A 14,791-nucleotide genomic window follows, 5' to 3' on the forward strand; every position below is an offset into this window, starting at 1 on the left:
GAAACTCTGCCAACCTGTCTATGTAAGTCATCCAGGTTAAACTGGTTCTTCTAGAAGTGTGGAGTCAAGTTGTCCACCTTATTAGTAGTTTTGATGGAAAACATTTCATTAAGGTTTATTTGTATAATAGAGTTAAATCTCCAGATAACAGTCTTCATTTGACTGATGTACAAGGACCCCCAGATCCCGTTGTACTTCCCCTTTTCCCAACTTGATGCCATTTATATAGTAATCTGCCTTCCTGTTTTTGCTACCAAATTGGATAACCTCACATTTATCCACATTAAACTTCATCTGCCATGCATCTGCCCACTCCCCCCAACCTGTCCAAGTCACCCTGCATTCTCATAGCATCCTCCTCACAGTTCACACTGCCACCCAGCTTTGTGTCATCTGCAAATTTGCTAATGTTACTTCATCCAAATCATTGATTTATATTGTAAATAGCTGAGGTCCCAGCAGTGGCGTAGGGTGGATTTTGAGCGCCCGGGGCAGTTTAAAGTTTTGCGCCTCCTCATTACTGGGGGGGCGGGGCGGGGGGCAGAGGCGGGGGGGGCGAGGGCGGGGGGGGGCAGAGGCGGGGGGGCGTGGGGGGGGGGGCAGAGGCAGCGGCAGCTGGGACAGTGGCAGCGGCGCCCAGAACTCGGAGCTGGGGCGGCGGCAGCGGCGGCCTGGCCCACACTGTTTTTATACTCACAGCTCCAGGTAACCCCTCCTCGCTCCAACGGCTCCCCGGGCCTCTTAATTTTATTTTAAAAATTTATTCAACAATTTTTTTGCGCCCCTAAAAATTTAGCGCCCGGGGCAACCGCCCCACTGGCCCCCCCCACGCTACGCCACTGGGTCCCAGCACCGAGCCTTGCGGTACCCCACTAGTTACTGCCTGCCATTCTGATGAAGTGATGGAGTGCTGGAGAACAGGAGGGTGGCTAATGTAGTGTCTCTAGTTAAGAAGGACTGCAAAGAAAAACCTAGGTGCGATAGACCAGTAAACTTAACATCGATGGTAGAAAGGTTACTGAAGAACATTCAAGGGATAAAATATACGTGCTTTACGAAGGGTTAATTACGGAATGTCAGCATGGATCTATGTGGGGCAAATTGTGTCTCACTGATGAAGTAGCCAAGAAGGATGATGAAGGCGTGGGCATAGATGTCATCCAAATTGACTTCAATAAGGCCTTTGATAATGCTGTGCAGAATAGGCTGCTCTGGGATCCAGGGAGAACTACCAGAATTGTCTTGATTGTAGGAAGCGAAACTTGGTGGTGAAAGGTTGTTTTTTGGACTGAAGACCTATGAAGAGTGGTGAGCCGCAGGGATTTGTACTGGGTCCACTCCTGTTTGTCGTCTATATCAACGATTGGGATGAAAATGCACAATTAGTAAGTTTACAGATGACACTAAATTAGATGGCATCATAGACGGTGAATTACAGCAGGGTCTTGATCAGCTGGATAAATGGGTTGAGGAATGGCAAATTGGGTTTAATTCACATAAGTATGAGGTGTTGCATTTTGAGAAGTCAAATCAGGGCAGAGCCATCATAGTGAATAATGAGATTTTTGTAGCTCAGGGATCCAGGAGTATAAATAAAAGTGTACCTGAAAGTGGTGTCACAGGTAGATAAGGTAGTGAAGAAGTCTTTTGGCACAATGGCCTTCATCAGCTAGGGCATATCATCTTGATCGACATGGATGAGCTGAGTTGAAGGTCCTGTTTCTATGCAGTCTAACTCTGTGACTCAATCTGAACTGTCATAACTTTCATAACCTGCAATTCCCCTCCTTTTTCTCCCTACGTTTGCTTTCATTATGCCACACCCCATGCTCTTCTGGTCCACTGCTCTCATAACTGGCCTCCTATTATCTAAAAAAAAATTAGTATTACTTTAGATAAGTCTTACTTACAGGCAACGTTTCAGGTCGGGACCCTTCGTCAGGAGTCTATGATGTTGTCTGTCCATGCTCTCCCCAGATGCTTCCTGACCATAGAAACATAGAACATAGAAATTAGGTGCAGGAGTAGGCCATTCGGCCCTTCGAGCCTGCACCGCCATTCAATATGATCATGGCTGATCATCCAACTCAGTATCCCGTACCTGCCTTCTCTCCATACCCTCTGATCCCCTTGGCCACAAGGGCCACATCTAACTCCCTCTTAAATATAGCCAATTAACTGGCCTCAACCACCCTCTGTGGCAGAGAGTTCCAGAGATTCACCACTCTCTGTGTGAAAAAGGTTCTCCTCATCTCGGTTTTAAAGGATTTCCCCCTTATCCTTAAGCTGTGACCCCTTGTCCTGGACTTCCCCAACATCGGGAACAATCATCCTGCATCTAGCCTGTCCAACCCCTTAAGAATTTTGTACGTTTCTATAAGAAAATTGACCTATTGAGTTCCCCCAGCACTTTGTGCATCTGCAGTCTCTTGTGTCTCTGTAAAAATGACCAAACTACTACCCCAATATTCACATTAGCGTCCAATCTACCTAAACTTAATTTAAAAATTCTCATCTTCCTGCTGAATCCAACTCATCCTGGTGCCTCGGTAACCTCCAAAGGTTTCTGAGAACATCGATATCCTGCAAAGCAGGCACCCGATGCAGCCCTCCCTTCCCGGGACCCATCGTTCTATCAGTTAAGCCCAGAGCTGGGGAATTTTCTCCTTAAATTTCTCCACCTATTCCCTCTTCTTAAAGATATTTGCAGGACAACTTCCTTCCTTCGCCTTGGTTCAATTTTTACCTTTTCACTGTACCTCGGTATGTGCGACCATTGACGAAACTCAACTGTAAAGCACATTGGATCATTTAAGTAGATAAAGAAACAAGCTGTTAGACATCAAAAACTAAGTGGAACAAGGAGACTGACAATGTATCTCAGCACCACACATTGTTGGCGGCAACACACTTTAGTCATCAACATGTAGTGGCAACGGACAGACATTCAATAGATATTTTACAATCAACTGGTTAGAATTTTAAATATATGCTAATCAATTGAAAATTTGGATGAAATATTACAGCAGCCTGGTCAAAGTTTGATGAAGTAGAACATGTGCAATGTAACCTTCAGGGCTCAGAGTGAGAAATTAATCTTCAGGGTAAATGCTCCTTAATGCGACACAGATGGGATGTACCATTCGTGCTGTCTGGCTTATTTTACATGCCGTGACCAGATTCCCAGCGGAATAATTTCTACCTCAATGCATAATACAAACATGAGTGATATGAAAAGTGACCGGTATCAATAATGGAAGCATTGTTAAGCTTGAAATGATCTTGAAACTAAAAAAATTTGTTCCCCGGTGTAGTAAGAATGCACTTTAAAAGCTGTACTTAAAGAGAAGGAACTCTGCAAAGACAAAGTAGTTACTATTTGAAGTTAGAAAACCAAGATAAAGTGTATTGGTGAATAATATGATTTATAAACAGAAATGAGATTAAACTAAACAAAGATATTGTTTGAGGGAAAGACACAAAATGATAAGAGTAACTGAGTGGGTCAGGCAGCATCCCTGGAGAACATGGGTAGGTGATAATTCGGGTCAGGACTGTTCTTCAGACTGGATATTTTTTGAGGTGGATAGTTGGTACGCTTTGCAATGTAAATACAACAAACAAGATCTTGCACCTATATCAATTTTAATATAGAAAAACGTGGGAAAATGTTGACACGAATATTATCAAGAAATATTGAGCTGATGAAAACATTGGATGTCATAGAGGTTGAGGTGGAGAAACCTAGAGTGAAAATTATGGAATTTGGTGCCCAGGCAACTGAAAGCATCATCACCAATGATGGAATAGTGTAAAATAAATGAGCAAGAGATAAAACTGGTGTCAAGGAGGGAACCTGGTGGGTAGTACAGTTGCAGAAGATTACAGAAATTGGAGGAGGTAAAGATATTTCTGATTTGAAAACAAGGCTGAGAATTTTAAAAGGAAATGGATGAACAATCTTAACAAGAGAGAAAGGAAGTTTAGTTTAGAGATACAGCACGGAAACAGGCCCTTCGGCCCACTGAGTCCATGCCGACCAGCGATCCCCGCACATTAGCACTATCCTACGCACACTAGGAACAGTTTACACTTATACCAAGTATACAAACCCAAGCCAATTAACCTGTACGTCTTTGGAGTGTGGAAGGGAACCAAAGATCTCAGAGAAAACCCACGGGGTCACGGGGAGAAGGTACAAACTCCATACAGACAGCAACCTCATTTTTAACAGGAGATCCTGTGCAAATGTGGTCTAGGATCTTCTGTTCTCCACTCTTTGATTTCTTGAGCCAGCTTATCTGAATGGCCAAGGGGTAAAACGCAGTACTGTCACATTTCACCGATTTCACCCACACACCTGGCGCTGCAAACGTTGTAAAGCAACAGCTCTACCACTGCACCACCATGCCGTTATCTGCCAAGTTGTATGACCAAAATCAAAATATTTGATCCATGTTTCAGCAACAGATGAATTGATTTAGAGCCAACCAATATTTCACAGATAATAGCAGGTATTCCAAGTGAGGTAGTTCATGTATTATCAGAAGCTCATTGTGTTGTAAACAATGTGATTCAACCTCAGGCAGTTGCCAGGAAGATGGAAGGGATTGGTGTGTTGAAGCTAATTGTTTGTGATGGGGGCGTAATGGAATCAATGAAAGATATAGGATGGAAGCAGGGCCGTTGGCCCAGTAAGCTCACATTAGTTTCATGTCACCCCACTTTCTCATCCACTCCCTACACACAGGGGACAATTTTACAGAGGCCAATCCGGGAGAAAACCGGAGCATCCAGAGGAAACTCACTAGGTCACAGGGAGAATGTGCAAACTCCACACTTACAACTCCAAAGATCGGGATCAAACCCGGGTGTCCAGCGTTGTGAGGCAGTAACTCTACCAGTTGCACTACTGTGCTGTGCTGTGAATTAGATTAGTAGAGAGGTTAACAGATTTAGAAAACGACACAGACAAAGAGCACCAAAATGACTAAAGGCCGAGCCTCCGATAGTGCAGTGCTGTAAGTGACATAAGGACAAGGTAACCGTACTGGATGGCTTTGTTCGTCACAATGTTAGTTGGAAGAATAGTTCAAGTGGTGTCAATTTGAAGAGGTCCAAGAACAGATCCTTAGCAGCAGCAGCACATTGTGGCAGCACCTACCACAGGTGCATCATTGTCTGCTTTCACTTAAACAAAGAACATAAAAGCACGGGAAGTGATTTAGGGAAGATTGGCACAGATTATTTTCTGTCTTTGAACTGCAATGGACTTGCTCATTGCCAAGTACTTACACAAAATCAGCCAAGACAATCAAACCTCACTGAATGAATATTCATTTGTTCTTATAACCTGTTGAGGCACTACCTTTTGCATAACGTTTCCTCTGACAAATAATTAAATTTTAACTCCCATTATCATTATCATTCCTGAATATACAAGGCTCTAATTGTGCGTCGGAACCTGTCCATCAAAGTTAATAAATGGCAGTTAAAGTACAAAGAAACAGACTCTAAGCAGAGCTGCTCGATTAACTCCCTGAGAAACTATGATTGTGTTCCTGCTTTATTTTAATAGTGTTTCCTTTGAAAATTTCAATGGCATTATTTACTTATGGCAAGCACTTAAAATTGGCAAGTAATTTTCCCAAGGCACAAACTGAGGTAAGCATGTATCTGTCAAGGTACACTATATTAAAAGGGCAGTAAATTTTCAAGCACTCTAGTACACTTTTTTATGACAGTCTATATTTAGAATCACAGCGTATACTTTTGAAAAATAGTTGCTTGGTAATTCAATCCTAGTCGGTAGTACTGAACGGGCTATTTAGCACCATCACCATGTTGTGCCTCAACCAGGTGGTAGATCATAATTCATACTAGGTACTGTATATAGTGATACACTCATGGGATTTATTTCTGGATGAGGATTTTTAACTTGATTATATTTAAACACTTTAGCTCCAAATCTTTCACAAACAAAAAATAATAAAAGGAAAATACTACTCTGTTTTCGTAGCCCTGCTGCAAACCATTGCCTCTGCTTGCACACTGAACAAAGCAAGTGAGTAAAAAGGTTTTTCCTTTTGTTACTGGAATTTTGGAATGGGTCAATTGATTCACTTACAAAATGTGGGGAGCCATCACCAGAGTCAAAAATGACAACTGCGTTTTCAAGCTAAAAATCTTGAAAGATTAAAGGGGCTGTCCCACTGTATGAGCTAATTCAACGGCTCTCCCGAGTTAAAAAAAAAAGCAAACTTGTGGTAAGCACGTAGAATGCGCGTAGAATGTACGGAGCGGGTACGTCGGAGCTCGGGACGTCTCTTAGCGGCTCGTAACGCTAAAGGCAGGTACTCGGGAAATGCGGTTAGCTCGTGAAGACTTGTGAAGATTTTTCAATGTTGAAAAAAGTCCACGAGAGCCCTGAGTACCTATGAGCTGTTATTCCCGTAATTCTCCGAGTTCGAATGAGGGAAAACTCGGGAGAACTCTTGAATTAGCTCGTACAGTGGGACAGCCCCATTAGGATTTGAGAAATTCAAATGCATTCTTTGAACAACACGCAAATTTTCAAGTCCAAGTGAGTTTATTGTCATGTGTCCCTGATAGGACAATTAAATTCTTGCTTTGCTTCAGCACAACAGAACATAGTAGGCATTGACTACAAAACAGATCAGTGTGTCCATATACCATTATATGAATATATACACACATGAATAAATAAACTGATGAAGTGCAAATAACAGATAATGGGCTATTAATGTTCAAAGTTTTGTCGGAGCCAAGTTTAATAGCCTGATGGCTGTGTGGAAGTAGCTTACCCTGAACCTGGTCATTGCAGTCTTCAGGCTCCTGTACCTTCTACCTGAAGGTAGCAGGGAGATGAGTGTGTGGCCAGGATACTGCCAGCCTTTTTGAGGCAGCGACGGCGATAGACCCCCTCGATGGAACGAAGGTCAGAGCCGATGATGGACTGGGCAGTGTTTACTACTTTTTGTAGTCTTTTCCACTCCAGGGCGCTCAAGTTGCTGAACCAAACCACGATGCAACCGGTCAGCATGCTCTCCGCTGTGCACCTGTAGAAGTTAGAGAGAGTCCTCCTTGACATACCGACTCTCCGTAATCTTCTCAGGAAGTAGAGGCGCTGATGTGCTTTCTTAATAATTGCATCGGTTTTCTCGGACCAGGAAAGATCTTCAGAGATGTGCACGCCCAGGAATTTGAAGCTCTTGACCCTTGCAACCATTGACCCGTTGATATAAACGGGACTGTGGGTCCCCATCCTACTCCTTCCAAAGTCCACAATCAGTTCCTTGGTTTTGCTGGTGTTGAGGGCCAGGTTATTGTGCTGACACCAAATGAACAGTTGCTCGATCTCTCTTCTATGCTCTGACTCGTCCCCATCAGTGATACGTCCCACAACAGTGGTGTTGTCAGCGAACTTGATGATGGAGTTCGCACTATGACCGGCTACGCAGTCATGTGTATAGAGTGAGTACAGCAGGGGGCTGAGCACGCAGCCTTGAGGTGCTAACGTGCTGATTGTTATCGAGTCTGACACATTTACACCAATACGAACAGACTGTGGTCTGATAATGAGGAAGTCGAGGATCCAATTGCAGAGGGATGCGCAGAGACCCAGTTCTGCGAGTTTGGTAACCAGCTTGGAGGGGATAATTGTGTTAAATGCCGAGCTGTAATCAATGAATAACAGCCTAACATATGAGTTTTTATTGTCCAAGTGGTTCAGAGCGGAGTGGAGGGCCAGCGAGATCGCATCCACCGTTGATCTGTTGTGGCGGTAAGCAAACTGCAGTGGGTCCAGGTTTTTGTCGAGGTAGGAGTTGATTTGCGCCATGATCAACCTCTCAAAGCACTTCATTACCACCGGCGTTAGTGCCACTGGTCGATAGTCATTGAGGCACGTCACCTTACTCTTCTTGGGCACTGGAATAATTGATACCCTTTTGAAGCAGGTGGGGACCTCAGACCTCAGAAGTGAGAGGTTGGAAATATCCGTAAAAACTCCAGCCAGTTGGTCCGCACAGGTTTTTAGAACACGACCGGGTATACCATCAGGACCAGGTGCTTTTCGGGGGTTCACCCCTCTGAAAGATTTCCTGATGTCGGCCTCTGTGACTGAGACTGAAATACCATCACAGCGAATGGGGGCTCGGGAAGGCACATCAGTATTCTCCCTATCAAAGCGTGCGTAAAACGCATTGAGCTCGTCAGGGAGTGATGTTTCGCCGACATTCGAGCTGCCTCCTGATTTTGCCTTGTAGGAGGTGATTGCATTCAGGCCCCGCCACAGCTGCCGAACATCTGTCCCATCCTCCAGTTTGGAGCAGAAGTCCCTTTTGGCCTTTTTGATAGCCTTACCAAGCTCGTATCTGGACTTCATGTAGGCCACTGTATCATCAGACATGAATCCCCTGTGTCTGGCCTTCAGAAGAGTGCGGATCTCAAAGTTCATCCAAGGTTTCTGATTGGGAAAAACTCGGAAGGTTTTTGTAGGGATGCAGTCCTCCACACATTTCTCAATGAAGCCTGTAACTACTGTGGCGTATTCGTTCAAGTCAGTTGCCGAGTCCTTGAACATTGTCCAGTCTACATCCAAACAGTCCTGTAGTTGTTCCTCTGCACCCCCCCCCCCCCCCCCCCCCCCCCAACCAGCTCTGTACTGTCCTCACTTCTGGGGGTGTGCTCTTCAATTGCTGTAGGCAGGAAGAAGCAGCACCGCAGTATGGTTGGATTTATCGAAGTGAGGGCGAGGGAAAGAACGATAGGCATTCTTGATGGTGGTGTAGCAGTGGTCGAGGGTGTTTGGTCTTCTGGTGCTGCAGGGGGCATGTTGGTGGAAGTTAGGGAGTGATTTCTTTAGGTTTGCCTTATTGAAGTCCCCAGCAATGGTGGTAAATGGTTCAGGGTAAGACGTCTGGTGTTTGTTGACCACGGCGTGCAGCTCCTCCAGTGCCAGACGAACGTCTGCCTGGAGTGGGATGTAGACCGCGGTCAGGATGATGGAGGTGAATTCCCTTGGGAAGTAGAAGGGACGGCACTTCACCGCCAGATGTTCGAGGTGTGGAGAGCAGGAGTTGGACAGGACTGCCACGTCTGAGCACCACGCAGAGTTGACCATGAGGCAGACGCCCCCTCCTCTCCCTTTCCCAGATACCAGTGTACGGTCCATACGGTGGATGGAGAACCCTTCAGGCTGGACCGCTGGGGAGCTGGGGGTGAGCCATGTCTCTGTAAAACAGAACACAAAGCATTCCTTCAGCTCCCTTTGATAAAGCAGTCTTGCCCTTAAGTCCTCCACTTTATTTTCAAGGGACTGTACGTTGGCCAGTAGGATAGTAGGCAGAGGGGGCCGAAGTCCCCTGCGCTTCAGTCTGACCTGAAGTCCTGCCCATCGGCCACGTTTCCAGACACAATGGAGGCTTCCTATTTGTTTCCAGGTACTGTGTTTACTGTACCTGCTGTTTCTGCGAACCTGCGCTCGAATGGGGATTCCTTCACAAACGGCAGCTCCAGCTCCGTAACGAAAGGGGGTTCCCTCAAAGTCGGCAGCTCCAGCTTCATTGTTCCTGGGAGATCCAGCCCGTTGGCTCTGGAGGTCATCCAGAGGTTTTCAGGTACAGTACCTGTGATCCTCAGTCGGGTCGGGAGTTTTACAGCCAGCATGGGAACATTTCAAGTCTGGGGCTCCCGCATCTGCGGGAGATCGCAAAATTGCGAGAGCCTTGAGGTGCTCAAGCAGCTTGTCGTTTTCCTGATCCAGCTTTTTCCAAGTTTTAAAAAAAGTACTTACTGGCACGACAAAGCTGGTGACAAGAAATCATTTCTGTGAGAACTGTGAAACTCCTGCTATAAGGCTTCCAACTGCAAGTAGCTCAGAATGAACTGTCAAGGGGCATTTGCTCCCACTTGCTGTGTCAATACTTTCCCACTGGATTATATAGCAACAAGTCCAAAGGGACTAAGGGGTGAGGAATATGACTGAATATCTCTGCAATGGGAAGTATCACCCCACACCGGAGCATTTTAAGGAGAGGTATCCTTGTGGTAGATGGCATAACACTGCATTTACAGCAGGTCAGGCAATATCTGTGGAGAACTTGGATAGGTGACATTTCAGATCGAGACTCTTCTTCAGACTGATCCGAAACAACATCTATCCATGGTCTTCAGACATGCTGCTGATCTGCTGAGTTACTCCAGCGTGTAGTGCCTTTTTGTGCAGTTCTGTGTTTCCACTGCATTTACAGTGCAGGTTCCACAATTTCAAGAGAGAGTTAGATTTAGCTCTTAGGGCCAAGGGAATCAAGGGATATGGGGAAAAAGACGGAACGGGGTACTGATTTTGGATGATCAGCCATGATCATATTGAATGGCGGTGCTGGCTCGAAGGGCCGAATGGCCTACTCCTGCACCTAATTTCTGCTGAATTTGGCATAATGAACCTAAGCCAGGCTACAATGAGTTAATATTGTAGCCTGTAATAACGAATAAACATGCCCACACATTCTGGGTCAGCGGGGATCGAGGTATAACGTTAGCATCATCCCAAAACTAATCTTCCAAACTGTTCAAATAAAAACCAGTGTGACTGAGACCACTTTTCTGTGACTGAGACCACTGTCAACAGTTTCTTTCCCCTCACAGATGCTGTTCGATCCTCCAAGTTCCTCCAGCTCTTTGTTACAGGCTGTTGTATAATAGAACTATTCTCATGTTTCCAGTAATAATGCCTATTGGTGTAAATAAGGATACATTTCCTGAGGATGGTTGAAAATATACATGTTAAAAAATGCTGAAATGACTAAAGGTAGTAACTATGAAAGTATTATCTATTTTTGTTATATTGTGTGCTGTACATAAAGATTAATGGTCATTATAAATAAACATTGTGAACTAAACAAGCAGTTATCAGTTTGTAACAATTAAAAAAATATTGCAAAGAGGAGGGAAAAATCTTTCTGAGGAATTTGTTACAATGAACTAACATACTTTAGAGATGCTGAAGGGAATAAGAGATGAAAGTCATTGGCCTTTTCCCACACACTAGATTATTTGGGTCCCTGATATACTCAGTGTAGATTGGCTATTGCATGTTAGCCAATAAGTACCCGATTGTATGTGCACCTCACCGCGTCCCCCACGGTATGCGAGAGAGAATACACGACAAACTGAAATGTATGGTCTCTATCGGAGTTATTGCCGAGGTCAGCGAACCCTCAGACTGGATCTCTACCATGGTCGTCACCACCAAGAAAGACAAGAAGGAATTACGCATCTGCATCAATCCTAAAGATTTGAAAACAGCAATTAAACGCCAACACTACCCGATGAGAACCATCAAAGACGTAGCGGCACGGATCGGTAACGCAACGGTGTGCTCAGTCCTAGATGCCAAAAGTTCCTTTTGGCAAATCCCGTTAGACCATGTGTCATCTGCACTAACAACTTTCGCCACTCCGTTCGGCCGCTATCGATTTCTAAGAATGCCTTTTGGTATCGACTCTGCTAGCGAAGTCTTCCAGTGCGCAATGGAACAGTTGTTCACAGAATATCCTTGTCCCATCATTGTTGACGACATCCTAGTATACGGCCGAGACGCAACCGAACATGATGCCAACCTACGAAAGGTGTTGGACCGTGCCAGAGACATTCATTTAAAACTCAACCCTCTGAAATGCAAGTTCAGAGTTCCAGAAGTCACTTACGTCGGTCACGTGTTCACTAGCAACGGGTTAAAGCCTGACCCATTGAAGACTGCAGCGATCAACGAGCTGCCAGTACCAACCGACGTCACAAACCTACAACGATTTTTGGGTATGGTCAACTACTTGGGCAAATTCATCCCCAATCTCAGCGAATTATCAGCCCCACTATGGCAATTGACCCAAGAGGAAAACACCTGGTCCTGGTACCCGCAACATCAACGGGCTTTTGAAACTTTAAAATTACAGCTCGCCCAGTGCACCAACTCTGGCATGCTTCAACATTAATCTGCCTGTCACAATCACCTGCGATGCATCTCAATACGGACTAGGCACAGCATGGCTGCAAACTTCCTTCAACGGCGACGTGATGCCTGTGTCCTACACATCGCTCACCCTAACTGATACTGAACAACGGTACGCACAGATAGAGAAGGAACTGCTTGCCGTGGTTTTCGCCTGTTCTAAATTCAGGGACTTTATTTTTGGCAAAACCTTCACGGTAGAGACTGATCATTAACCACTTGTCACCATCCTGAGCAAACCGATCCATGCTGCCCCAGCCAGATTTCAACGCATGATAGACAATAGACAATATTGTCTATCATGCGTTGAAGTCTGGCTGGGGCAGCATGGATCGGTTTGCTCAGGATGGTGACAAGTGGTTGCTGATCAGTTTCTACCAATCACCGATCGATGATGCAGCTACCGATGATGCAGGTACAACGGTTCGATTTTCGCATCATCTACAAAAAAGGTAAAGACATGTACATCGCAGACATTCTATCTAGAGCTCCACACACCACCAGCGAACAACACACATTCGAACAGGACAAAATCTCCGTCCTGAAAGTATCGTTTGTTCCCACCAACTGCTTGCGCAGCCTCACCGAACACACCGCTGCAAATAAAACCTCCCAACTGCTAACTCTCATCATCAAAGGCGGGTGGCCGAACAAACAGTCTAACACCCTGTTGAACTACGACCCTACTTCCTGGTACGTGACGAACTAGTACTACAGGATGGAGTGATTGTCAAAGGTCACAAGACGGTCATCCCCTCATCCCTGTGAAACGATTACCATGAGGAAATCCACGGTGGTCACCCGGGCGTGGAGGCTACGTTACAGCGTGCAAATGAAATGATCTACTGGCCCGGAATGACCAAGTACATTCAGAAGAAGACAGAATCATGCCCGATCTGTAACAGACAGGCACCGCACCAGCAAAAACAATCCCTGCTGTCTCAACCAGCTCCCTCTCTGCCATGGTCATCAGTGGCTGCCGATATCTTTGACTGGCACGGGAAGCACTATCTCATACTAGTGGACTCGTACTCTAACTGGTTTGAAATTGGCTTTCTGCCAACCATCTCCTCAGAGACAGTCGTCCAAAAGATCAGGATCCATTTCTCTGCACATGGAATTCCAGCTTGTCTACAGACTGACAACGGGACCCAATTCACCAGTTAAAAGTTTAAAGAATTTGCAAAACGGTGGAACTTTCGACATGTCACCAGCAGCCCAGAATACCCACAGTCCAATGGACTTGCCGAGCGTGCTGTTCGGAGCACTAAACAACTCATGGAACGCTCCTACCTAGCAAAATCTGATGTCTACCTGGACCTGTTGAACCTGCGAAATATTGCAAGAGATAACATTCCAGGCTCTCCAGCCCAGCGCCTGATGTCGCGCCAAACGCAACCTCTGTTACCCGTCACCCACGATCATCTAAAACCTAAAGTCGTCACCCGCTGTAGTACAAAAGCGCGTACAGTCTAACCGAGACGCGCAGAAATGATATTACGATAAGACCAGCAAACCACTCAAGCCACTCATTCAAGGCCAAGTGGGCCGACTACAGACAGACAAAGGACACACCAAATTGGGGTACATTTATGACCCAGCAAAGGAACCGTGTTCCTACCTGGTCGATGTCGGTGGTACCATCTATAGACGCAACCGTCAACACCTCCTTCCTGTGATGGAACGGCGCCGGCGCTCCAGGGTCCTGATGCCCCACCGCTCAACCTTAAAGTGATTGCTATTCCAGCCGTTAGAGCATCTGTTTCCACCAGTCCCGTCCACTCCCCGTGTCGGTTTGCCCCCACGTCCCCTTTTGTAACCGGCTCTCCGGTGCCCCCGTGACGGTCTTCCTTGGGTTCCCCTATGGTGTCTCCCTTTAGCCTGTCGGGCTCACTGAACCTTTTCGGAGGAAAAGGTTGATGAGGCAGCCAACTAGCAAGCCACCCGTTAGATATGGCGATTATGTTTAACCCCATTATTATTAGATGTGGCGATTTGCATTTAACATTTTATTTACTCGTTGTAATTGTAATGCTTTATTTGCTTTTCATTTATACAAGAAGAGATGTAGATTGGCTATTGCATGTTAGCCAATTAGAATGCTTAGTAATTATAACTCCGCCTAAGTATAACATTCATAGTGTAAGGACTCGCCTACTGCCTGCCAGTAGCTGTAGCAATGTGAATGTGTAATGGCCTGCTTACAAGATCATGACCTGAACAATAAAGATGCTTGTGTTTCAACCTGTGTGAGTTTGAGCTCTTTACATTCAGCAATGGCAGTTCAGCTATGACATTTAGCTCTGCGTGTACTACTAGTACAACTAGTATCTCCAGATCATCCCAATCTACAACTCAAACTTTGTCCATTCCTAGAATTATATTGCTTTGTACAGGAATTAATATTCAAAATAATACCAGGACAAACTGAATCACTAGAAATATCTACACAATAACATTTGTATATATTTATCCATAATTGTTATTTGATAATTTTCTTAATTTATGTAGATCATAGGGAATCTTGACTATATTTGTATTTTCATCAAAAAATATACGTGGGCGGCATGGTTCCTTCCTACACTCGGGGACATAGTCTTGTTTGCCCAATAGTTCTCTAATGTTTGTATTTTGTTTGCAGGCTATGTGGAAGCTCTAGTTATACCTGCAGGAGCAAGAAGGATTCGAGTTGTTGAAGAAAAACCAGCGCACAGTTATCTCGGTAATGTACAGTTGCTTATGTCTAACTGGCCAATA

The 14,791-nt window shown here is 45.2% G+C and overlaps 1 protein-coding gene across 1 annotated transcript in view; it reads left to right on the forward strand.

Annotated features, from left to right (window-relative positions):
• Positions 1-14,791, forward strand: part of LOC129695676 (A disintegrin and metalloproteinase with thrombospondin motifs 19-like) — a 392,435-nt gene that overhangs the window by 302,529 nt on the left and 75,115 nt on the right. The window contains exon 16 of the mRNA XM_055632842.1: positions 14,676-14,756. Coding sequence (XP_055488817.1) covers positions 14,676-14,756 — 81 coding nt within the window. The remainder of the gene's footprint in view (positions 1-14,675; positions 14,757-14,791) is intronic.

This window comes from Leucoraja erinacea, chromosome 3 (genome assembly GCF_028641065.1).
Source record: "Leucoraja erinacea ecotype New England chromosome 3, Leri_hhj_1, whole genome shotgun sequence".
In the NCBI taxonomy this organism is placed as follows: domain Eukaryota; kingdom Metazoa; phylum Chordata; class Chondrichthyes; order Rajiformes; family Rajidae; genus Leucoraja; species Leucoraja erinaceus.